Here is a 26,254-nt window from a genome sequence, read left to right on the forward strand (position 1 = left end):
GAAGCCCCAGCCCCTTCCTGAAAGGAGGAAAAGAAAGGAAATATAAGCCCTGAAGCAAACCAAAGATGGCAGGGCAGCCTGGGACCTGCCCACCACACGGGCCGCTGCTTCTTCCTGACTGCAACAGGCCTCCTGGGAACCGCTTGGGCAGGTACCAGGAGGCTGCCTCCTGGAAACACAGGCTCACAGCAGAGCCAGAGGGAGGCACCACCAGTCCGTGTGGCCAGCTTCCAGGGCAGCCACTCCACAGGGGCTGCCTGACCCTCCGTTTCATCAGAAACAGACTCCCTCCCTGGGGGCCACCATTCAGGTTGACCCCAGCACTAACTGCAAGCTCAGCCCTCAGACAAAGCCAGCTCTGTTTCCTGCCTCCGGACGGTGAAGGGGCAAACGGGCCAGAGACCCTCTGCGTTTTCTTTCTTTCAGGCCGTCTGCATGAATGTGAAAACAGTCGCATTCTGAAAGCGTTTCCACACCTCTCTTCAGTCTGAAACTTTTATTTTAAAACAAATAAACCAAACACACAGAAAAGCTGATGGCCATGCTAACTTAGGCTCTTTAACCACAAAACTCGCCAGCAAGTAACAGCTCATGGGGCACTGCACCCTGAGCGCTTCAGAGAGCACTGCCAACTTCTACTCTTACTCAGATCCCCCCGCCCAGGCACTGTGCCCCAGGTCCCAGTAAAAACGCACTGAACTGTTTAGTGAAATCTCCTGTAAATGAGATCCAGGAAAAAGCTGCGCTTTATTTCATCCATTAAATATTAGTCACATTGACCTGTTTTACAATGAGGGCAGGCTGTTATTTTTAACGGTGACAATAGCAATAAAATAAATTCTCAAATTCTCAACTATGCAGGGGCTAATCATCTTGTTGGTAGATTAGGCAGGGTCCTTACCTTCCCCCAGCAGACATATGGGGCTGGGACGGGGAGCTGCAGCCAGCAGACTGGGATGGCTCTAATAAAAGGCTGCTGCCAGGAGAAAGGAGAGGTGGGATTATGGGCTGGGAGGACACTATTTCTGTACCACAGCCGGGCTCCCTTTCAGAAGGGACACCTGGCCTGACCTCCCCAGCACCAACCTGGAACAGAAAGCGACCTGCGGGAGTCACCTGTCAAACCTCCCATCCATCTCCTGGCCAACCCAGCCAACAGCTCCAAAGGCCTGGTTAGCGCTTGCCAAATCAAGTGGCAGGTACTGGGGGCAATGCTCACGTGGGTCCTTGTACTCACGTCCTTGGAAGTAGCCGCGACATGTGCACTAGCCCCCGCTTCCCACCCACACACACAATGAGTTCCACTGCAGGCCCGGCCCCCACACAGGCAGGGATGGAGGCTGCGCTCACATCAGCTCTGCAAGATCCCCCAAACATGCCCCTTCCCATGTGCCCTGTGTGGGACTCTGCCCCTCCCTCCGAGGAATGCCATGGAGCCAGCTGGAACCACTGGGCAGGAAGTCGCATACTCAGGTCACTAACTGCTCCTCTGCCTGTAATTTGGGATCCAGAAATTCTCCCTTCCCTCCTGCGTACTGACTCTGTGCCATCGTGCAGGCCCCAGCCCGGGAACCGCACAACCATTTGGAAACAGGCCCTGGAGTGGGTCTACAAAAGAATCCCAGACAAGTTAGGAAGAAAGGCATGTGCTGGGGTCTAGGAACATTCTCGCCCTGCTGGGAAGCTCCAGTGTGAGGAACTCTCCAACACAGCTGTGTGCATAAGCTGGAAAAATTAAGGGCAGGTCAGCATCCACCCCAAATTCACAGAGAGGCCGTTTATGGCTCTGCTGCTCACATCTCCCTTTCTTGGAAAACATTTTAATTTAGGTCTGACCTCTTGCATGGTGGGAAGGACCCAAGGTCCTTAAGTAACTCAGCGAAGGCAGGGGTCTCTACCTTCCCATCCTAGGGCAGACCCTGAACACAAGCTCCTTGAGCTCTCCAAAAACAAACCCACACCAAATGAAGGGACTCAGGCACTGGCTGCACTCCCCACAGGACGGATCAGCTGCTCTAGAGGGGCGGCTCTTCTCTGTGCTAACACGCACCCCACTTCTCAGTGGATCCTAACAGGCCGGCACTGGGCCACTCCCACAGAGCAACACAGTGCTGTCTGTGGTCTTCTCTCAGCCAGGGCCACAGCACAGAGCTTTCCTGGAATGTTCTGAGTAGGCGGGTGGGGAGGGGACCAAAGAGGCACTGGGTTCTTCCTCTGTCCCTCCCTTCATTCACAAACATCGACTCAACACCTGTGATAGGCCAAACACAGCAGTTTCTACATAGCCCTGTGTACCAGGATCACATGAGAAGCATTTACTTCTCCGGTTCCCTTTCAATGTGGAAATTTGCACATACCATGCTAGGTAGACGTAGTAGTATCCTGAACCCCAAGTGCCCGTGACACAGTGCCAATCCTCCTCCAGTCGTGCCAATCTCACCTCATCTCTACCTCTAGCCACTGCCTGTTCTCAAACCCAGCAGGAGTTTATGGAATCCAAATCATAGGCATCATACCATTTTCTTTATCCAAGAAGAAAATGATTCGTTTTTTTCTTTTGCCACATAACCATGATAGCATCACACTTAAATAAGTGATTGCATATATTTAATCATATTAAGGAATTCTTGTTTATTTATTGTCCCAGCTTCCCCACTTGGATGCATGTCTTTCTCTCTCACCCTTTTTCAAACATACACAGAGTCTCCGGCCCCAAGATGCTGACTCAGTGGCTGGGTGGGGTGAGGCTTAGATTTTAACAAGTTCCCAGGAGTCTCAGGACCAGCTCACTACAAACAACATTATGTGAGTGAGGAAGGCAGGGGCTTGGGCTGACCTCTTGGGGCTCAGGTGGAAGTGCTGAGCCTAGTCCAGCAGGGGGACAAAGGAGAAAGCACCAGGGCACAGAGGGCGGGCACTCAGGAAGGCAGTGGCGGACTCATGCAGCACTGGAAGCCCAGGCGACCCAGGGCCAGGCACACCTCATGGGCCTTCTGTATTGAGACAGAGCCTCCTGGAAGCCATGACACCCAGGAAACAGCTCCAGGTTCCTCCGGACTGACACGCCCCACGAGGAACCTGGCAGTGCTGCCCACTCTCACCACCCTCACCCTTCAATCGGTTATGGCCGAGGTCAGGGAGGCTTATGCTGAGTGGTGGCCCCAGTGCTGAACACCTCAGCAGCCACATCCCAGGCCTGGAGCTCTTCTTGCTAAGAAGGCCTCTGCCCCACCCCACTCGGTACTTCTGGCTCTTCCCAGGTTTGCCCCGTATGGGATAAAAAGGGGTCACGTATGGGTTAAAGGCTGGGGAAAATCAGCATTGTTTTAGGGACAATAAGGAGAAGAATCACTGATAAGCATCTCCGACATGATGCTGGAGTACAGGACGCTCAAGAAGTACCTTCTTCAGGCAGCCAACAGAGCTTATTCCTAAGCAGGACCCTCGTATATAAAAGGTGCAAAAAGCCACGCTTTTCAAAACAAATCAGAAGCATCTACTATATAAAAAGACTCTCCCTACCACAGGCTCTCCTCTATCATCGAGCTCCACTAGGGCTTTCCAAATATTTACTTGACACTCGCACTCTGCTGAGCTCCCCGTCACTGGGGACGGGCTAGGGGAATCGAGTGGCGGCCGTCTTCTCTGTCTTGCCCTCCTCCAATCTTCCCTCCGAGCTGCTAGTAAACAGTAATAATGACCCTCGTCCCCTTCCTGCATGGTCCTTGGGTGGCATCTGCAGAAAGTGCTGGTTACACGCAGAGAAAACAGGGCGGGCCAAGGGGGAGGGAACGTGGGCTTTGGAGCCAAACAAGCAAATCCTGAGCCTGCCACTTGCCAGCTGTGTAGTTTTGGGCAAAATCCCCTCACTTCTCTTTCCTCAACTAATAAAGAGGTTGCCTAACAGAGCCTGCCCTCATGAGATCATTAGGTACAACACACACAGGTGCTTGGCAGATTAACTGGCAAAATCTAGGAGCTAGCTAGAAAAAAAAAGAAAAAGACCCCAAACCATACATTCAAAATAGCTGCTACTACGACCCTTGGAAATGACGTAGTTATTTGAGATGACGGTTAATGACGAAAGTACTGACAGGAGCCCCACCGCCCTCACACCTTACTGACCTTTACACAACTTTGAGAAACCCAGTAACAGAGCAAGACTCCTTTGTACAAAGGGCAACAGCAAATTCAGCAGTTTTCATGTGAGTTGTGAGTGAAGCTCCACCAGCCGCCAAACGCCGGGTTGCCAGCCCCCAAGAACCCAACACCCAGGCCAGCAAGGAGTGGCGTGTCCCCCACTCTCTTCTTCAAACTCTTCTCCACAAACAAAAGAAGCTCTGCCCCAAACAAAAGCCAGCTCCTCTTCCGCCTGGGCCCAGAGCAGAGAGGCGCGGGGGGCGCCACAGCAACATCTCCCACCGAAGTGTGTCCCACGCATTCACCGGCGGAGCTCCGTGCGGCGGATACTCACAGCTTGCTGAGGCTGTCGAGCCCTGAGAAGGCGCCGCTCGTGTCCTCTATTGTGCCCGAAATCTCGTTATGGTCCAGATCCCTGGGGAGAGGACAGAAAGCAGCTCACCGAGCAGTCGGGGCGTGAAGGGAAAGCAAACTCTCACCCAGCCTGCTGCTCGGAAGCTGAAGTCCCCTGGGTGCATGCACCCTGGAGACACAGCCGGGACGTAGGGTGAAGAGACACGTGGCCCTGGGAGGGAAGCCCTGTTTCTCAGCCTTCCAACCAAGATGACACATGCCTTAGACAAGAAACTTCCCTGGGCTCCACCTGCCTCCCTGTCTGCGGAGGCCACGCTCAAGGGAAGGGAGGTGGTGCAGACAGCCCAGTCTGTATTCTGCCCCGAGAGAGCGGACATCTGGCCCCGGCACTGAGAATCAACCCAAAAGGTTCCTTAAGGTTCCCGTCTGCTCTCATACCAACCAGAGTCCCTTTTCTGGACGTGACCGAGAAACTGCAGAAAGCACGTGGAAGAAAGAGACCCGGCACAGGGCCGGCCCGTGGGCGCCTCTGTACCAGCCAGTGGGTCTGGAGCCCGGAGCCCATCTCCTCCCAAGGCCTGCAGGGCGCTGACTCTGAGCCAGGGAGGACATCTGGGTGCTGAGTCAGACTTGTGACCCACTCACCAGGATCAGAGGGATGAGGCCAACTCAGCCCAGGCCCCTCCAACCATGCAAATCCCATGGCCGATGACTCAATGGCTTCCCAGCTTCCAGGAGCAGGTCACAGTGCCCAGGCGAGACATCACACCTGGCGACCAGGCCCCCATCCTGCCCTCTCCAACTTTCCACAAGGTTCTTGGTTCCTAAATTTCCCCCCCCGAGCCCTTGCAGACACAGGCCAGGGAGAGAAAAGGAACTCTTGTCTCCTGTGAGAAGCTGCAGCAGGAATCAATGCTGCCAGCAGAGAGGGCAGCTCAGACTGAAGAGTGAAATGCTGGCGGTGACCTTTCTTGTTACAGCAGGAAGGTCAAATAGTGGAGATTCTGCTGCTGGAAGGGACTTCTCCTCTCAATGGGTTCCTTCCTATCATCTGCATACTGAAAAAACCAGGAACCAGGGACCCGGGGCTGTGGCTTTGTGTGCCTGTCTCCCTGCTCCTAGCCCTGGCTGCCAAAGATTTTCTCTCCTTTCTGGCCCGCTCAGTCTGAATGTTCCCAGCCTTGTTATTTGGGCCTTGTATGGGCTCACAGGCTGACCTGGCCTGAATAGCTTGGCTCCGGCCTCTTTCACACTCCCTGGCAATGGCTCCACATTAAAGCCAGCTCTGCCAGGTGCAAGTGCAAAAGCCTCCCTCCCTGTCACACTGGAACAGATCCCTCTCTGTGCAGTGGATTACGCCTGAGAAGGAGACCCTAGAACCCGCCACCACTGTCCTCTGAAACCCGCATGCCCCTCTCTGGGGGTTTTATGCTGATAGCTGCTTGGAAGCTCTATGAAGCCAACCATGAAAAAGTTTCATACAAGCCTCAGAAAAGCATCCTGCAGCCACTTTTGCCAACCCCATCTAATTAGGGACTTCAAGGGAAATGGCATTAGCACCTCCACTTTGTTAACTGACCCCCGACGAGGTACAAGGAGAGACACAGGATTCCCTAAGTGCTGCTTCTGGAAAGGAGGCATCTTGGTACAGGTTATGCTGAAGAAGTTCAAATGCTCGGACGAGAGATGCACTGCAGTATTCCCATGGTTTAGAGAAAAAATATTCAGGACTTGGAAGTTGCAGCTGAAGACTCAAGATGGGAAAGACTGACCCACGGCTGCCGAACTGGAGGCTGCACCAGGCGCTCAGCGTGGGGAAGCTTTTTCCAACACTAGGAGCCAGCATCCTGTCCAGCACAACGTGGGCATCACTGCTTGAGAACAACTACTTTTTAGGAGCTGCCATCCCTCTCTAGGCACCATCCTGGGGGAATGAGAGATTTTTCTGCTTAACCAGTTCTTTTTCAGTTGATTACATAAAAGTTTGAGACTCTGCACATAGAGCAAGCCAGCTTTGGATCCAATTCTGACTCGAAGCCAACGCAAATGGAGTTCAACAAAGCAGATGGTTTGCTCTATTCTGCTCTCCCCACTGGGGACCCCTTTATCCTGTCAGTAATGGGAGACGTACAAGACTCGCAGGCTCCTGAGTCCCTTGAAGGCACCCTCCGCAATGTGGCTGATGGAATTGTGGCTGAGACGCAGGACACTCAGGCTGCTCAGCTCGGCCAGGCTCTCCTCGTCCAGCCGTGTCAGGTTGTTGAAGGACAGGACCCTGAGGAAAGGGAGGGCAGCAATGTCACCATCTAGTGTGGTTGCCCCCCAACCCCACCCCACCAGAAATCGGGCCACAGTCAGCTGGGTTTCAGTGGGAAATGACACAGATGCACACGCACGTGTGTGCGCGCACACACACACCCACACCCACAGAATCCTGGGGGTAAAAGTGGCCATGCAGCTAGAAACTCATCAGTGCCCAACACACTAGTCTGACTCGCAGAATGGGTGCATAGGTCACAGGGGCCAGGGTGGCTGTTAAACTGTGAAGACTACACACAAGGTCATGACACACAACAACTCTCAAGCTCCAGCGCCTTCATGCTGTCCAAGGCAGCTCCTGATTCAGGCTACAAAAGACCTCTCTCATAGCAGAAGCCTGGGATTCTGGAGATGACCCCGCAGCAAGCCAGGGAGCCCCAGTCACACTCCCTGCATCTGCCAGCAGAGGGCACCACTAGCCCCTGCGTGGGACAACCACACCTGTGCCTCATGCCTTAGTGGGGCAACTCCCCCAGGGCAGGAGGCTCCTGCTCAGGCCTCCCTGCCCCCATCCACGTGGACCTCAGAGCATGATCCCCTACTGCAGGCAGTAAAAGCACATGCTTTGCCCGAACCTCAGAATCAAAGCTTCCTCCCAGCACTCCTGCACCTCTGGGTTGCTTACGTGACATACTGGTCATCTATCGTTGAAAAATTGGGGCTGGGGCAGGGGCAGGAAGATGGAAAATAAACTCAGAGAAGATTAATGAGCTTTTAAAGGCGGCTAGGAGCAGCATTCTTTCCTTCCTGGACAAATAAGTCAGGGTGTCTGTCAGTTAAACAGACCTGGCAGGAGATCAAAATTATATCCTCACCTGCAATTAAAGAATTTAGCTTAAAGGAGGGGTGGGAAACACATGCTGGGAAGCAATCCCAAATCTGCCTCTGAGGTTACCTGGATATGGTGCAAACTGCTAGGACTGCTCAAGCGCACTTCTGTGATCTTTGCTGCCCCTTCTAGAGGGCTTCATGCTTTCCACCAGCCAGAGAGGGGATCCCGGACCCCGCAGAAGACAGCATGCCATCCCTGGGGCCACGATACACTGGTGAGTCAGAGGATGGCCCCTCACTTTAAGAATTGGACTGGCTCAGGCTTCGGGGACTTAAAAGACCTCTCTTGCTTCCCACACCTCCCAGCCCTGACCAACAAAACCAGGAGTCCCCTGGTGGGGTCACAGCTTGACTACAGAGCCTGAAAGGAGCCATCCAGCACCACATGGAATGCACAACTGCAGGCCCTGAAGCGTAGGAAGCTGAAACCAAAGGGTTAACACTCACAGAATCCAAGAAAAGTTAGGAAAGAGGCAGGACCACTGTGTTTTGCATTAGATAATGATGGAGTCACCAAAATATAAACTCCAAGTCAGTGTGTGTGTGTGTGTGTGTGTGTGTGTGTGTGTGTGTGTGTGGTGGGGGGAGGGGGGGAGGAGGAGGGAAGGAAGGACAGGGAGAGAGAGGAGAACACAGAAGACCAGACACAAACACCAGCTGCAAGAATCCACATTAGATTCACGCATCCCCTTGAGTCTGCCTGGTGAGGTCAAGAGAGAGACAGGACAGAGTGAGGCTTGGCACTCTTAACAATCATTCACTTCAGTGGGTGAATTTTTTCCAACAGCCAAGCCTAGAAAAGGAAGAAAAAAACAAAACAAAACAAAAACCCACCCAACTCTTGTGAAAAATAAAGAAACGTAGTAGACTAAACTGGAGCATATCAAATGGAAAGAACAGTGAAAACACAAACTATAGACTTGTAAAGATGTTCTCGGAGTCCTTAGGAATGCTGCGTTCACTGTCGAATAACCACACCCTGACATGATGGGGTGGCCAGGGCCACTGCCCATCGCTACCCAGGTGACAGTCTGTCACTACTAATCTCAGAACTTTGGGCAAGACAAGCTCAGTTCTCAGTCTCAACCTGGGACCCCTGTCTGGAAATCTCCAAAAGGAGCAAGAGGACCACACCACACATCTCTGAACTAAGCACGCACACGACTGCACAGGAGCCTCTGCCAGCAGGCCACTGCGATGCAAAACAGAGAAAGGGAAGGGGCCAAGAACCTGGGCAGCTCATCTACAGGAAGGAAGGTGGCGACTCCGAGGACACAAATTCATCCACAGTCAGCGTTTCACTGTCTCTGTTTGAGCCCAAATGACCCCCTCACTGAAGAAGCACATGCTATTTGGTGTGGCCATTAACCCACAGTCACTCTCAAAATGGCTCCTGTCAGCACTCTGCCATAGCTGCCCTTCCCCAGGAATTTTCTACCCCTGGAACTGTCTCCAAACCCAACAGGACCTTGGGGGCCAAGGCTCCCTGCAGAGACCTAGCTGCTACTCCTGGAGCCCCTGCTAATCCAAATGCAGAGGAAGTGAAGGGGAGATCAGGAAGGGACTTGGGCTCAAATCGCTGAGGGTTCCACTCTGGGCCTGGCTGGTTTGGGAACAGGGCTACTGGCCTGTCTCTGAGCCCTCCCCGAGGCCACTGTGTGGTGGAACGAACCAGGCCTAGCACTTTCACCTCCAAGCAGTGTCTAAAAACACTGCCACAGCCCAGAGCCGAGGACACTTACAACTCATGCAGCTTCTGGCAGAAGCTCCAGCCCTTGCGGTGAATGCGAGCGATGGAATTGTTGCTGAGGTGGAGCTGATGCAGGGCCGTGAGGCCGTAGAGCGAGCCGCTGTTCACTTCTACCAGGCTGTTGTACTCCAGGTGCCTGCAACGACAGCCATGCACAGGATGAAGAGGAGCTTTCACTCCCTTCACTGGACAGACAGCAAATGAGCAGCCACGCTGTACCTGACACTGCGGTCACATCAAGGCTAGAACAGTGCACGAGAGAACTGTGGAGTCTAGTCGCACACATGTGCATGTGAGTAGGGGCTGGGAGAAGACAGGCAAATCAAAATGGATGACAGCACATGCCAAGGCCGACTCGAGTGTTCATAGGGCAAGAGGGAGCTTCCTAGAAGTGACTTTTTTGGCTGAGTAAAAGTGAACCAGGGCTGGGTGTGGCGGCTCATGCCCATCCAGTACTTGGGGAGGCCGAAGAAGGAGGATCGCTTGAGCTCGGGAGTTCGAGACCAGCACGGGCAATATAGCGAAACCCCATCTCTACCAAAAACAAAACAAAAAGTGACCCAGGCCAACAAACGGGCATAGGAGTTCCAGGCAAGGGCAAAGCCCATTAAAGGAACAGAAAGGAGAGCGAATAGGAGGCGGCTCTTATTATCACCCGCATCTCACACATGAGGAATGTGCTGCTGAGAGAAGCCAGGTAACCTGTCTAAGACTTTACACAGCTTAGCCAGTAGGGAAGGGGCTAGAATTAATTCAACCCTGGGTCTGCCTACCAAAGGCTGGACTCTGTGCCACTGTGCTAGGAGACCCGCTTTAGCTCTGGCGTCAGACTACCTGGATTTAAATCCTAATTTTGCAGCTTGCTGGCTGAATAAACCTGCACATCTATTAACATGGAGATATCCAAGAGCACTGACTCCACGGGGTCACTATAAGAAGGAAACAAGGGTACATCAGGATTCAGTGCAGCTCTAGGCCTGAGCTCTCAGGCCCACCGTGTAAGTGTGCTAACACCCCACTTCCCAACACAGCATGTGCCAGGAAGGACAGTGCCAGCCCAGGCAACCGCCTCTTCAACAAAAGTCCGTAACCCGAGTTTTGCTCCGTGTCCAATATTACAAGGGCTTTGGGTAACTGAGTTTTGCTTTTTTCCATCTTTCTTTCCGCTACTGCTCAAAAGGTAAGCACTTAATGTATAAATAACCTCTAAGGCAGCTCATCAGTCTCAATTTATACAAATCTGTTCAACATAAAAACCAAATGGTAGGTGCTAACCCCATTTTCCTCTGAGAATTCTCTTTTAACTTCAGTCTACCCAGCACATGACCACCTTGGACTTCCAAGTCCAAAATGACATGCCTAAGGAGGTCAAGTGAAACGTTTTTGAATATGTAAAACAAAGGGTGGAGAATGGGTAGAGCAAGAAGCCCAGTGGCAGGAAACATCCTCACTGTTCACAGAGTAGGGAGGGCTGGTCATGCAGAGACGGTTATCAGAGTGACAGCACAACATGTGGATGGACCTGGGCCTAGCTCGTTTCCATTGCCAAGAAAACCAGTAAAGGACATTCGAGTCATGATATAATTTGCCCAGACTGGAAGAAGAAGGGGCGGACATGAGCAAGTTAAATCATTGACTCTCAAGGAGGAAATCGCAACTTGGAAGGAACAACCAGCAAAGCTAAAAACAGAAAAACGAAAAAGAGAAAGGCTTCGAAGTGCTTGCCTCTTGGGAGAAGAACTGGGGTGAAGAGAGAATGAGGGGGTGGTGGCGGGGGAGGCTGGGGTGGGCAGTGATGGCTTTTCTTTACTATCTGATTTTATTTAACTATACAGTCGAATTACTTTTGATTAAAAATAAATATTAACGTTTAAAAAGGCTTTCAACGTTTAAAAAGCCTTTTCTGTATGCTGCCCTGCTGTTTCACGTTACCGTGCAGGCAAGCCCCTTCTGCTGCTGTACACATCTGGCTGAAGAGACTGCTCCCTTGATAAAAGTTAAACATCTGCACCCAGTGTCTTGATTAGCCCACAAGACAGAAATAAACCTCCTAAGATGAGCTCTACATTTTTGGCCCACCTGCACCTCAAGAAAGACTGTCAAACCCAGAAGGGGAGAGAAGGAACTTCCTGTGGTCAGGAGTGGAGAGGATGTGAGGAGGGGTCTGTTCCACAGCCCCACGTTCACCGAGGAAGCAGGGGCGGGGGCAGTGGATGCAAGCTGCGGAAAGCAGTCCTGGCAGAATGGCCCCCAAACTCCATCTCCATCAACCAACTTATCTGACTCAATCCGCTGAAACTTCCCCCAAGTGGATTTCAGTGGATTTCCCAATCTGCTAGGAAAATACCCTCAGGTTTGGCCCGGTCCCCAAGACACTGAGTTGGGCCCAGGTGAAGCTGCAAAGGGAAGGGGGGCTGGGTCCGGCTGAAGTCTTGAAGAATCCTTCAGGAGAGAGGGGCTGGGCACTGGTGCCCCACTCCATGCCCAGTGCACATCTGAATGCTGGTGTGGGCGCGCACGTGCACACGTGCACACACCCAACAACACACAGCAATGTTGGTGTTGGTGCGCACATGCACACACACACACACACACACGCCACATCACACCACACCACACAGCAATCCTTAGCAATGCCAGTACCCTGGTCCGCACTTACAGCACATGCATCTTGGACAGTCCCCAGAAGGCCCCATCTGTCAGTTTGCTGATGTTGTTTCGCTGAAGCTTCAGCACCTCCAAGCTGTTGAGCCCCTGGAAGGTGAGGCCCTCTATCAGCCGAATCCTATTCCGATTGAGGTCCCTAAAGAGATGAAGCCAGCAGGGTCAGAGTGTCCTATGTGCATATCCCACCCACAACCATTCTGAGGCAGTCCTGGCTAAGTTTCCAAGCCAGAGGAGAAATCCCAGTGCAGGGATCCCTGGGAAGCCAGGATGTGTAGGGGAGCCCACCATGTGTCTCGGCTGCCATGCAGGCACTGATGCTGCCACCTGACCACATCTAGTGCAGGAAAGAGGGGTGAGTGAGGCCAGCTCTCCACAGCCAGCTCCGAGGCTGGCCCACAGCTGCACAGAAGAGAACGCGTGTGTGCTCACGTCTCCTCCCCCAGTAGCACCAGTGCCATCTGTGACTCTGCAGTGAGGACGTGGGTATGACTCAAGGGGTGAATGTCTTATGTGAGGTATCTCTGAGCTCAGCAACAGAAATCCACACCACATGCCTCAACCCAGGAAAAACCAAACCACTAGGTATCAAATGGCAATAACACTTTCCACTGGGGGCATTTCACAGCATCTCCACTATGGAGAGAAGTTACTGCACATAGGGGCAGGGGGAGATGGGGGAGAGACACCCCACAAGTCATATACACTTGGCTTCTAGCCCCAGTATGACAAAGCCTCAGTTCACCAAAAGATGTCAGGAATCTGGGTGGGCCAGATCCATTAGCAACCCTGCGGGAAGGGGAGGCAGAGCAGCCAGAAAGCCCTTGGTTTTCCCCAAATATTTCTGCAGTGTCTCATGATGCTGCCCCACACAAACCTTCTCAGGAATCACTGAGACCTTCTCCACAGACTGAAAATGGCAAAGTCTAGGACTCCCCACCCAGGGGAGGTGAAACCCAGGTAGGATGAGAGCCAGGCACACCCCGTCGTGCCGCCAACCTGGCCCTCGACAATTACTTTGTTTTGTTGAAACAAAATTTCCAATACTGTCTTATTTTCCTGAAATACACTCTTCTGCTAAAAAGAGGGCACAGGAAAAAAAAAATCAGGGAAAAAAGTCCTTCGTCAGGCTCTGGTTAACAGAGCTTTTCTTGAATCTAAAACTCTGCCTTCTAGAAGGGTACTCAGCCTTCCATCAGTAAACTAAACAATTAAATTGTTTACAAAAATAATAAATCGGCCGGGTGCGGTGGCTCATGCCTGTAATCCCAGCACTTTGGGAGGCCAAGGCAGGCGGATCACGAGGTCAGGAGATCGAGACCATCCTGGCTAACACGGTGAAACCCCATCTCTACTAAAAATACAAAAAATTAGCCAGGCATGGTGGTGGGTGCCTGTAGTCCCAGCTGCTCTGGAGGCTGAGGCAGGAGAATGGTGTGAACCTGGAAGGCGGAGCTTCCAGTGAGCTGAGATCACACCACTGCACCCCACCTGGGGGACAGAGCGAGACTGTCGCAAAAAAAATAATAATAAATAAATAATAATAATAATAATAAATCAACTACCTTGTAAGATTAAAGATATGAAGACAAAGGCTTGTCTTTTGCTTACTAACTCCAGCTACACTAACTTCCTCTCAAACTGTTCAAGAAGTGTCGGACACCACCATGTCCAAGGTACAGATTTTATGGGTATCTTAAAAAAATACAGAAAAACATCTAAGATAAATAAGAACCCAAACCCATGCAGCCTCAGCATTAGCCAGCATCAGCTAAGCAGCAGGATTCCTGATTCCATTTTGGAAAACATCAGGGAAGAAAAGCGACCTCAGTGGATGTCTTTCTCAGCAACCTGAAGCAGCCACAGCACCAGACCCAGCTCCGAATTTGCTTTTATGAGGTGCTGCCATTAATGGTAATTTACGGAGAGCTTTACCAAATGGAGCAAGGAAAGGGTGGCGTTTGGTACGAGGTCCTTGGGGAAATCTGGCCTCCATAAAGTTTGGCTAGCCTTAATTAAAGTGTAGGTTTCTGTACTCACAGTTGTGTCAGCCTGGGTAGCTTGAATGCTCTTACAGGAAGCTGGGTGATCCTGTTTTTGCTCAGGCGAAGAGTTAGCAGCGACCGTGACAGACCATCAAATGCTCCCAACTCCAGGGTGCCAATCCGATTGCCTGCCAGGTTGCTGGAATGATTCAGAAAAGAAAATGTGGTGGTTGGTCAAAGGCCTTCCTCATTTCATTACAGACACCAGACCTCTCTGGGTCTGAGTTGGGAAGATGAGTTAAGACACCAGAGGGACAGGTTTCCAGTGAGATGTTTATCAGCCACAGGCTTTGGATGGGGAGCTAGAGAGATGCAGGTGTTAGGACTGTGCACCTAAGCCCTGAGGGCAAGGCCGATTTAGTCGAAAGCATACCGTCCTTGAAGCTGCTGGGCCACCCCAAGAGGGTGGGAGTGAAAGTCAAACACCTCCATGCCCACTGACACACCAGCCCTGCGTCAGGAGCCACCTGCAGGACTCTTCTCACCACCCAGTGCCCAAGGTTGACGTGAAAACTCCTAGAAAGCAGAAAATCAACTGAAAGGCAAGGTCAGCGTTAATTTAATAATTTAGAGAAATAGCCTTTAGTTTTGAGGTGGGTCTTGCTATATGAATTACATAACACATATGTATAAACCAATTCATTTCTGTAATTTTAAATGCCTCAAAGAAACACTCTAGCTGAAGAGACCTGTGCAGAATCCCTTCGGAAAACAAGCAATATGTCATGGTACCTACACTTACAGCGTGATTAAGTCTGGGCATCTCCCGTGACAATACAGAAAGGCAGACACCGCTTCTCAAAAGGCATAGAAGTCTGCAGCTCAGATCTGTGCATCTTGCTGTATGCAAATTATATCAAGTAATAAAAAAGAAAAGAAAGTACAAGGAAGAACAATATGGCATTCCTGTGAGAAGTGGTTTCCAACACCTCTCCTCTGCCTTCCCCAAACAAATGCTGCTTTTTCTGGCCTAAGTGAAAAGGAGAAAGACCAGAGAGGATTTTCTACCACAGAGGGTGGAAGGGAGCAAGGCACTTTTTGTCTCTCCAGCAGATAGTGGCCTAGGACAAGGCACATAAGGATTCTTTGCAAATGGGGCTGGACTGTTTGTTCTCAACACCTCAGATTAAAGAACAGCCTGTGTGATGAAGATATATCACCCAATAGCTGCCAAAATAGAAAGTCCCTCCCACTTTTGTGCAGGGAGAGGTCAGAGCATCTTAGTGTAGCAGTTATGGTTTCTCTGTCCCAAGCAAAGTGGTTTCACGTGGACACCTTTTGAGGGCCCACACTGGAGGCTTCACAAAAGCCAAGGCCTCCTGTTCCCAACTCTGGCGCCCTAATGCAGGCTAAGAAAGAAATCACTCTTCTTCTTGCAGTATTTACTTGGAAAATCCATGTGCCAAACCTCACCCTCCCTGAAAAGATGGGTCACAATGACCCCTAAACCAGCCTTGCAAATGCGTTCCAAAGTTAACTCTGGAACAGTAATGACACACGGAATGAAAACTCACCTGGAATTGGAAAACGTCTCTTTAGCCTGGGGTTGCAGTTTCTTTCCCAGAGTAACACTTTTCCTACCAACAAGTAGTTGATTAAGTAGGTTTTAACGTTTTTTCCTTCCTGTCTACCATCCATTGTGTGTGATATGGGACATTAATATGGGTAAGAGAAACAGACAAATCTAAAAGGTGCTGAAAACCCACATAATAGAGTAACTGCCCTCCCCCAAACAAACCCAATGACTTGTTTTACAGTGCATGACACTAGAAAGATAAGCACTGATAAGCTAAGCCCTGTCAGACAGGCTTCCAATGCGAATCCTCTAACCATCCTCCCTGAATCTCCTCTGGAAGCATTTCTGAGAGGCAGCCAAGGAAATGGGAAAGAAAGCAGGCTTTGTGGTCAAGATCGATCTGTTCTTGAGTCCTAGACTCTCGTCTTGGAGTGCTGAGTCCTTCCTGCCTCTGTCCCTTGTCTGTCTGTAATGTCAGGATAATGCTGCAGGATCTGGACGTGCTCTATGCATGGGGCTCGCCCCTGCCCTGCTCAGGGAAGGTCTGAACCATCCCCACTGACTCGGCCCAGCCATGGCTGAGAAGGGAAGGAAGCATCCCTCCTGCATCCAGAACTGGGTGCCGGTGAAGCTGTTAGCTGGCTGGACACAGCGGGCCAGCCACAGGTGGCAGAACAGAGGCACTTACAGCTCCTTTATAGGCGGTCCGTGTGGAAAGCAGGTGTTCCGCACTTCCGTGATGTTGTTCAAACTCAGATCTAACACTTCTAAGGAAAGGTAGGCCTTCAGCTGGTTCCCCTCCACGCTGCGAATCTTATTGTGCTGCCTGAAACACAACAAGGGAGGTGACTTGAGCATCTCTTTTTGCAAAGTAACTACAAGAAACTAGTATTCCTGCACCCCACCCCCCACCAATATAACTACAATGCAGTGACACTCTTAAAAATGAGATCTCCTGTTTCTTTTCCCATCAAGTTATCACCTGCTGGCCAGATGCTAGGAGAATATTGGATTTTCAATCTGGGACAAGTTTATCAAAGTTCTATCCCTAGGCTTCCCTCTCCAAGGGCAACAACACAGCAGTGACACTGAAGACCATGTGAGACCAGCATGACCTGACCAGAATCCACGGATGCACTCACCATAAAGGATGTGCCCTGTCCTGTGCAGCCAGACAGCTCCAGTCCAACTCTCACCCATCATCCTCAGACCTAGTCCAGCCTCATAACTTACAAGAGCCATAGGCACCACAGCCCAGAGTTCACTTTAATCCAGTTTAACACATCATTACACACCTCACATTTTACCAACACCTACCATATACCAGACACAGAGGATTTAAAAAAAAAGAAAAAGAAAAAAAAAAGATTACGACAAAATCCTGACAATGTAAAATGGGAAAGAGGAGCTCACTGCTGAGTCTAACTGAAATTGAGTTCCCTGAACCTCCCGACTCTACCATTAATATTAAGCACTGTGCCTCGGTTTTCTCATTTGGAAGATGGGGCCACAACCCATCACTTCAGGGATAGGGACGATCCAGCCTAAAACCACATAAAGCATGTGGCAAATCTGAAGGTAAATGTTTAGTGGTCACCACCTCCCAAGACAGGAATGTTCTACTGTAACTTGTGTTTTTTTTTTGTTTTGTTTTTGTTTTTGAGACAGAGTCTCGCTCTGTCGCCAGCCTGGAGTGCAGTGGCGCCATCTTGGCTCACTGCAACCTCCGTCTCCTGGGTTCAAGCGATTCTTCTGCCTCAGCCTCCCAGATAGCTGGGATTACAGGCACGTGCCACCACACCCAGCTAATTTTTTAATTTTTTTTAGTAGAGACAAGGTTTCACCGTGTTGGCCAGGATGGTCTCGATCTCCTGACCTCATGATCCACCCGCCTTGGCCTCCCAAAATGTTGGGATTACAGGCGTGAGCCACCGCAGCTGGCCTGTGCGCACCTTTAATCTACTTTCTGTCAAACCCACTATATAAACAAGCAACAGTTATAAGTCAAGAGAAAGACGAATGCTAGCCAAGGCTAGAGGTAGCTAACCGCCCTGTTGTGGGTTTGGCGCTGCCTGGCAGAGTCAAACCACTGCAGCCCTCACTGCAATATTAGACACTTAGGAATCTGCTGGGTGGTGGCGCTGGGCCTCTAGGTTCCAGGCACTCGCACTCGAGCCAGTTCTGAATAAACAGTGTCAGCATCTCCGGCCAATCAAAGCATTCTTGAACACAACACAAGTAAGCCAGGCGTCGCTTACCAAGTGGCATCTCCTTTAAACAAACACTTGACCGAATCAGTTCCAACAGGCATAAACAAGGACCTCTTTCCCAGAAGCTCTGGGGCTTCTCGTGGACTCCTTTGTTTTTTTCATGCGTCTCCCAGGCCCTGAACTCGAAAGTCCATTTCCAAGGGTGCAACTCTGCACACAGAACCTCCCCGGCATGAAAGGACCCTTTCCCTTCCTCTCCTCCCCAGCCCCCAAAGCCACTTCCTTTGAGTTCTTTATTAAGTTCTTTAATAAAGATAGTCTCTTCAGTTTTCTGGCTCCAAAGGAAAAAAGAAAAGAAAACCTTTATTATGTAAAGTACGGGAAGAAAAGGAACAAGAAATAAAGGCGACAGAGCTGAGTCTTATCCGGAAACTGTGAATATGGTATCAGGGCGCCAGGAAAAGAGTCTGTGCTGGACAGAAGGGCCGGGCGCCACCGGCCCAGAAGGGCACAAAGAGGGGGTGAGGCCTTACATTGCGAAGCCGTGGGACAGCTGCAGGCCCAACATCTCTCCCACACCAGTTCTGTCCTCTCCCCACCTCCTCCTCTGTCTCCTCAGTCTTTGTCTGTGGTCTGGTACCTTTTGCTTCTTGTCAGTCTTTTCATTCGCTGAACCAAACACAATCTGGGCCCCACTCTGCATAAAGGACCCTGTGCAGAAGACAAGTCTCTTTCACCCGCTGGGAAAGTTCCCCATTTGGCAGAAGAGGCAGCCGTGGAGATGGGAGACAAGGGTGTGTGGGAGTGAGGGCCACAGTGGCAGGGTCTGTGAGAGGAGCAAGGGAGTGCACAAGGTGCCAGGGCGAATGTCTGAGGGTAGGATGCTGAGGCCAGGAGGAGACAGGTAGGCAGAAGCCGGGAGCTTGGATCAGATTGCAGAGCTAGTAGGGTGGGCAGGACCACAACAGCAAATGCCTCGCAGCCCAAGCTAACAAGTTGGGAATGGATGCCACAGTGGGCCAGGAGAGAGATGGCAGCAATACAGAGACAGGCACAAGAGACCCTCTGATTAGGTCCTACCCACCCTACCAGCTCCACCCTCTGATCAAAGCTGCTGGCCTCTCCCCACCTGTCTCCTCCCAACTTCAGCATCCTACCTTGAAACACCTGCCCTGGTGGGGGCTGGAGATGACAACTAGGGGCATCAATAATGATTCAAAATGTTCTAGCTTGGAAATGGAAGATAACCATGCCCATGGGCTACTGACTAGACCTTCCCTTCCATCCTTGCCCACTTACAGTCTATTCCCAACCCAGCAGCCAGAGAGACCTGTTAAAAATAAGTCACTTCAGGCATCCCATGGAGTAAGAGAAAATATTTGCAAATCACATTTCTGATAAGGGGCTAATATCCAGATATAAAGAACCTCTACAAGAACAACAACAAAAAACAACCAACCTGATTTTTAAAATGAGCCAAGAATTGAACATTGTTCCAAAGAAAACACACAGATGGCCAACAAGCACATGAGAAGATGATCAATATCACCATTCATTAGGGAAATGTAAATCACAACCACAATGAGAAGTCACCTCACACCCACTAGGATGGCCACTATTAAAACAAAACAAAAAAACAAACAGAAAATAACAAGTGTGGGTGAGGATGTGGAGAGAGTGAAACCCTGTATGCCAGTGGTAGAAATGTAAAACGGTGGTGCACCTGCAGAGGACGACATTATGGAGATTCCTCAAAAAATTAAACAGAGGCGCACCATATGATCCCACAATTCCACTTCTGCATATCTAAATAACTGAAAGCAGACCTCAAAGAGACATGTGTATCCTCATGTTCATAGAAGCATTACTCACCACAGCCAAAGGTGGAACAGCCCAAATGTCCATCAATGTTGTATATACATGCAATGAGATATTACTCAGCCTTAAAAAGAAAAGAAATTCTAACACGTGCTACTGAATGGATGAGCATTGCGGACATGATGCCAAGTGAAAGATGCCTGTCACAAAAAGACAAATGCTGTATGATTCCACTTACGTGAGGTAGCTAGAGTAGTCAGATTCATTGAAACAGAAAGTAGAATGGTGGTGTCCAGGGACCAGGGAGACCGCAGAAGGAAGATCTGTTGTTTAATGGTGTATTAGTCCATTTTCATGCTGCTGATAAAGACATACCTGAGACTGGGCAATTTATGAAAGAAAGAGGTTTAATTGGACTCACAGTTCCACGTGGCTGGGGAGGCCTCACAATCATGGCAGAAGGCAAAGAAGAGCAAGTATGTCTTACATGGATGGCAGCAGGCAAAAAAAAGGGCTTGTGCAGGGAAACTCCTGTTTTTAAAACCATCAGGTCTTATGAGACTCATTCACTATCATGAGAACAGCATAGGAAAAACCTGCCCCCATAACTCAATCACCTCCCACTGGGACCCTCCTATGACACATAGGAATTGTGGGAGTCAATTCAAGATGAGATTTGGGTGGGGACACAGCCAAACCATATCATTCTGCCCCTGGCCCCTCCCAAATCTCACATCCTCACATTTCAAAACCAATCATGCCTTCCCAACAGTCCCCCAAAGTCTTAACTCATTTCAGCATTAACTCAAAAGTCCATAGTCCAAAGTCTCATCTGAGACAAGGCAAGTCCCTCTGCCTATGAACCTGTAAAATCAAAAGCAAGCTAGTTACTTCATAGATACAATAGGGGTATCAGTATTGGGTAAATATAGGCATTCCAACTGGGAGAAATTGACCAAAACAAAGGGGCTACAGGCTCCATGCAAGTCCGAAATCCAGCGGGGCAGTCATGTCTCACATCCAGATCACGCTGATGCAAGACATGGGTTCCCATGGTCTTGGGGAAGCTCCACCCCTATGGCTTTGCAGGGTATACCCTCCCTCCCAGCTGCTTTCACAGGCTGGTGTTGAGTGTCTGTGGCTTTTCCAGGTGCCTGGTGCAAGCTGTCAGTGGATCTACCATTCTGGGGTCTGGAGTACAGTGGCCCTCTTCTCACAGCTTCCCTAGGCAGTGCCACAGTAGGGACTCTGTGTGGGGGATCCCACACTGCCCTAGCAGACATTCTTCATGAGGGCCACACCGTATTTCCCTTCCACACTGCCCTAGCAGAGGTTCTTCATGAGGGCCCTGCCCCTGCAGCAAACTTCTACCTGGGCATCCAGGCATTTCCATACATGCTCTGAAATCTAGGCAGAGGTTCCCAAACCTCAACTGTTGACTTCTGCACACCTGCAGGCTCAGCACCACATGGAAGCTGCCAAGACTTGGGGCTTCCACCCTCTGAAGCCATGGTCCGTGCTCTATGTTGCCCCTTTCAGCTACAGCTGGAGCAGCTAGAACACAGGACACCATGTCCCTAGGCTGTACACAGCACAGGGACCCTGAGCCTGCCCCACGAAACCACTTTTTCCTCCTAGGCCTCCGGGCCTGTGATGGGAGGGGCTGCTGCAAACATCTCTGACATGCCCTGGAGACATATTCCCCACTGTCTTGGTGATTAACATTCAGCTCCTCATTACTTATGCAAATTCCTGCAGCCAGCTTGAATTTCTCCTCAGAAAATGGGATTTTCTTTTCTATTGCATTGTCAGGCTGCAAATTTTCCAAACTTTTATGTTCTGTTTCCCTTTTGAAACTGAATGCTTTTAACAGCACCCAAGTCACATCGTTAATGCTTTACTGCTTAGAAATTTATTCCATCAGATACCCTAAATTATCTCTCTCAAGTTCAAAGTTCCACAAATCTCTAGGGCAGGGGCAAAATGCTGCCAGTCTCTTTGCTAAAGCATAACAAGAGTCACCTTTGCTCTAGTTCCCAACAATTCCTCATTTCCATCTGAGACCACCTCAGCCTGGACATTATTGTTCATGTCACTATCAGCATTCTTGTCAAAGCCATTCAACAAGTCTCTAGGAAGTTCCAAACTTTCCCACATTTTCCTGCCTTCTGAGCCCTCCAAAGTGCTCCAACCTCTGCCTGTTATCCAGTTCCAAAGTCACTTCCACATTTTCAGGTATGTTTTCAGCAATGTCCCACTCTACTGGTACCAATTCACTGTCTTAGTTATTTTTCACGCTGCTGATAAAGACACAAAGACTGGGCAATTTACAAAAGAAAGAGATTTAATTGGACACAAAGTTCCACCTGGCTGGAGAGGCCTCACAATCATGGTAGAAGGCGAGGAGGAACAAATCACATCTTACATGGATGGCAGCAGGCAAAAAGAGAGTTTGTGCAGGGAAACTCCAGTTTTTAAAACCATCAGATCTTGTGAGACTCATTCACTATTATGAGAACAGCACAGGAAGGACCCACCCTCATAATTCAATCACCTCCCACTGGGTCCCTCCCATGACACATGGGAATTGTAGGAGTTACAATTCAAGATGAGATCTGGGTAGACATCATCCCAGCCAAACCATATCAAATGGGTATGAAGTTTTAGTTTTGCAAGATGGAAAAAAGTTCTGGAGACTGGTTGCACAACATAAATGCATTGTAACACCATTGAACTCTACATTTTAAAAAATACTTCAGATGGTAAATTTTATGTTATGTGTACTTTACCACAGTTTAAAATTAAAACAAGGCCAGGCACGGTGGCTCACGCCTGTAATCCCAGCACTTTAGGAGGCTGAGGTGGGCGGATCACCTTAGGTCAGGAGTTTGAGACCAGCCTGACCAACATGGAGCAACCCTGTCTCTACTAAAAATAAAAAATTAGCCAGGTGTGGTGGCGCATGCCTGTAATCCCAGCTACTCAGGAGGCTGAGGCAGGAGAATTGCTTGAGCCTGGGAGGCAGAGGTTGTAGTGAGCCAAGATCATGCCACCGCACTCCAGCCTGGGCAACAAGAGCGAAACTCCATCTCAAAAGAAACAAATTAAAACAAAATGTGAGTCAGTTCACAGCACTCTTCTGTCTAAATCTCAAATGACGATTCTTGTGTCTCCCAAGTAAGTCCTGTCCATGGTCTCCAAGGCACATGTGGAGTTCTTCCTGCTGTGGAACATGGCACAGCACTGTGGAACAATATGCTTTGAGTGTCTCCCTGCCCAGGTTCAAATCCCAGCTATCCCACTCACAGGTGTGAACCTCAGAAGAGCCCCCTCTGTAAAGTGATGTGTGAACTTCATATGCCCCATGGGCTGATATGACCTGACACGTAACAGCTGCTCAATAAAATGAGTTCTTGTTTTTAGTAGTCATGCTTGTGTCATCAGAACCAGGCTAAGGATCTAGTCTGTAGGAGGTGCTCTGGAAAAAAGAATAAAATTAATGACTGGTTCTTGTCTACTCTTCTGACATATTTCAGTGCAAACAAGCAGCTCTGGCTCCCCTCTCAGGAATGAAGGGCTGACTCAGAGCTCTCACTCTTAACTTCAAGCATAAAAGAAGCCTGCTCCAGCTGGAGAGTGTCAAACCCAGCCACTGGGAAGACCCCACGTTTCAAAGCAAATCCCAGACTGCAACTTCTGCAGGATTCAGGGTGGCTAGATATCTGACAGATTCCCCAGCATCTGGATGACACCCCCCACCCCCACTCCCACAGCAAGTGGAACTGAGGCCACGTCCCTGACCCAAGCCCACCAAACCCCACCAACCCCACCATTCCAGAGGTAGCCTGCTGGTCTAAGATACCCTCTCTAGGTCTCCCCCCCATGAAGGTTAGAGTAAACAGCTGGCATTCAAACCCCTGCAGGGAAGCCTTCCCACCTCCTGCCTGAGAGTTGATGCCATGGAAACATGTCTGCTGCCCTCACTCAACCCGGCATTCCACCTTCAGGAAACTATCCATGTTTTCAATTCCACATGCAAATCCAAGTGGTCATCATTTTCACTCCTTTAACATAACTAACTGCACAGTTCCCAAGAAGATCCATACCTCTTTTTATTGCCTCTCAACAGCTGACCAATTAATGAACACCTATTATATACATAGTAGATCCTGGGCAAAGCATCAATGCCATCACACAGCAATCTAACAAGGTAGGTACTATTATCTTTATAGGCAGCCCCTGACTTACGACGGTTCAGCTTAACGATTTTTGGACTTCACAATGGTGCAAAAGCTATACACATTCAATAGAAATTGTACTTCAAGTACCCATAAAACCATTCTGTTTTCCACTCAGTATTCAATAAATTATAGGAGATATTCAAAACTTTATTATAAAATGGGCTTTGTGTTAGATGATTCTGCCCAACTGTGGACTAACATGAGTGTTCTGAGCACATTTAAGGTAGACTAGGCTAGGTTGTGGTATTCAGGAGGTTAGAGGTATTAAATGCATTTTTTGCTCAACTTAGGATGGGTTTATCTGGACATAACTCCATTGTCAGTTGAGAAGCATCTATACTTAGGCAATTGAAGAAATTGAGGCTCAGAAGTCTGCTGGAGCTTGCCCAAGGTCACACAGCTGGGAAGCAAGAGGAGCCGGGATGCAAGCCCAGGGAAGCATGACCCTATCTAGCCTGTCCGAGAGGCTCTCCTGGCAGAATTTTAAGGGCACTGGCCCAGATTCCACCCATAAACTTCCAAAGCTTGGCTAAATCTGAACATTAGCTGGCCATTTCTCAGTCAACTCAGACTGTTCTACGTAGCTTGGCCTCGGCCAGGTGGCCCAGCTCTCATACAAGCTTCCCAGAGTCCTGTGTGAGGAGCAAATGTGCACAGGACTTCATGTGACAGAATCTCAGCAAATAAGGCAGATAAAGCTCAAGTTTTTACTTTGAATGTTCTGGATGGAAAGAAAAGGGCAGTTTCTTTGAGATCTTGAAAGATCTGCCATCGAGGGAGGAAGGAGTATCTTTATTGTTAGGGAAGGTAAGCTGCAAAGGGATCCACTTAAGTTTACAAAAAAGGGTGAGGATGGTGCAAGGCAAGAGGACAGTGTTGTGCTAGGAACAGTTCTTATTGGCCTCATCAAAGGAACAGCGCAGCCTTTCTCTGCAACCAGACAAAACCAGTGATTCTGCACTTATGGGGACTGGGGGAAGTGTGTGGTGGCCAGGTCACGTGGCATTCGCCTCCGTCCACAGTGTCAGTTTACCCCTTGGGCTGCCCTCTGGAGCGAGGAGAACTTAATACAGCAGAAGTCTATTAAACCAACACCTGTTAAAGGCTTCAAAAATAAAATCAGTCTTCAAAGGCGGAAAGCAGGCAAGATAAGCTCTCCCCAGTTGGCTACATTTTCAGAGCTGATGTTAAATTAGACAGTGAAACAGATGGAGGCATTTGAAACCAACATTTAAAACTTTTTCTCATAAGTGATTGTTCCACTACAGTTCTGTGAAAGCCTGGTTTACAAGGTATTCCCGTTAGTGGTGGAAAAGATCTCATGTCACAGATAACAGCCAGGAAGAAAGGGCAAGGAGATCAAAGGCAGTTGGGACAAGGTGGGTCAAGTGGGTAATTTCTGACCCCTGAAATTATGCACCTATTTTCTACACCAGGGGCCAGCAAACTTATTCTACATTGGGCCAGATGGTAAATTTTTAGGCTTTGTGGGTCATACTGTCTCTGTCATGACCACTCAGTTCTGCTGTTATAATGTAAAAGCAGCCAGACAATATGTAAATGAATGAGTGTGGCTATGTTCCAATAAAACTTTATTTACAAAAACAAGCAGTGGGCCAGGATTGGGACCACTGTCTGTGGTGTGCTGACCCTGTCAACACTATGGCAACCAGTTTGTGTTTCTTGGGGTGCAGAGACCCAGACTCTAATTCTTGCTTTCATGCAATTTTGGAACCATGTATAAATCACTCTTTCTCTACCTCATTTAACCACCTGCAAAATAAGGAAATACCTCTTAACTGCAGAGAGAAAACTTTCCCATTGTCCCTCCAGTCCCCATGTCAGACATCACTAATCACAGTCTTTTCTGCTAATGTCTTTTCTACCTCTTCAGAAAGTGAAATGGAACATAAGTCTCTACCACTGTTATGTTCCTCAAGAGATCAACCAGGTTCCTTACTGGAGCCAGTGAAGATAGATGGGCAAACAGGGTTACTTTACAGAAGACAGAAATCCACACTGTATATCCTTCCTCGTTTCAGTTCCGCCAATTAGTCTGAAACATACTGAAGGTGGCCAGCTCTCCATCCCTAAGATCTAAGAAGCTGTGCCCTTCCGCCCTTCCAGACAATTACAGTGATTCACAAAGTCCACAGTCAACTATCTGAGTGTGGACTCTCACTGAAATGGCAAATCTACCACAGTTTTACTTCAAGATCAAATCTTAACACGTCTTACTTAATGAATAAGCGAAATCCACATAATAGCTCTTTGCGTCGCCTGAACCTCCGGCTAGAAAATAAGTTTCACATAATCTAGCCCTGGACTGGGGGGAAAAAAAATCTAACACCCCCGGCCCCCATTAC

General features: G+C 49.5%; 1 protein-coding gene across 5 annotated transcripts in view; it reads right to left on the reverse strand.

Moving 5' to 3' along the window:
- LRIG1 (leucine rich repeats and immunoglobulin like domains 1) overlaps nucleotides 1-26,254 on the reverse strand; it is a 122,041-nt gene that overhangs the window by 21,801 nt on the left and 73,986 nt on the right. For 2 of the 5 annotated variants that reach the window (XM_063806893.1, XM_016941464.4), the window contains exons 4-9: nucleotides 16,308-16,445; nucleotides 14,099-14,242; nucleotides 12,054-12,197; nucleotides 9,387-9,530; nucleotides 6,626-6,769; nucleotides 4,475-4,555 (exon numbers count right to left, since the gene is read on the reverse strand). In XM_063806893.1, coding sequence (XP_063662963.1) covers nucleotides 4,475-4,555; nucleotides 6,626-6,769; nucleotides 9,387-9,530; nucleotides 12,054-12,064 — 380 coding nt within the window. In that variant the 5' untranslated portion in view covers nucleotides 12,065-12,197; nucleotides 14,099-14,242; nucleotides 16,308-16,445. Of the gene's footprint in view, nucleotides 1-4,125; nucleotides 4,145-4,474; nucleotides 4,556-5,029; nucleotides 5,122-6,625; nucleotides 6,770-9,386; nucleotides 9,531-12,053; nucleotides 12,198-14,098; nucleotides 14,243-16,307; nucleotides 16,446-19,885; nucleotides 20,005-26,254 lie in introns of those variants that run through there. The other 3 variants (XM_054680765.2, XM_054680768.2, XM_054680767.2) reach the window with 3 other exon arrangements.

The sequence above is a fragment of the Pan troglodytes genome, chromosome 2 (genome assembly GCF_028858775.2).
Source record: "Pan troglodytes isolate AG18354 chromosome 2, NHGRI_mPanTro3-v2.0_pri, whole genome shotgun sequence".
NCBI classification, from domain to species: domain Eukaryota; kingdom Metazoa; phylum Chordata; class Mammalia; order Primates; family Hominidae; genus Pan; species Pan troglodytes.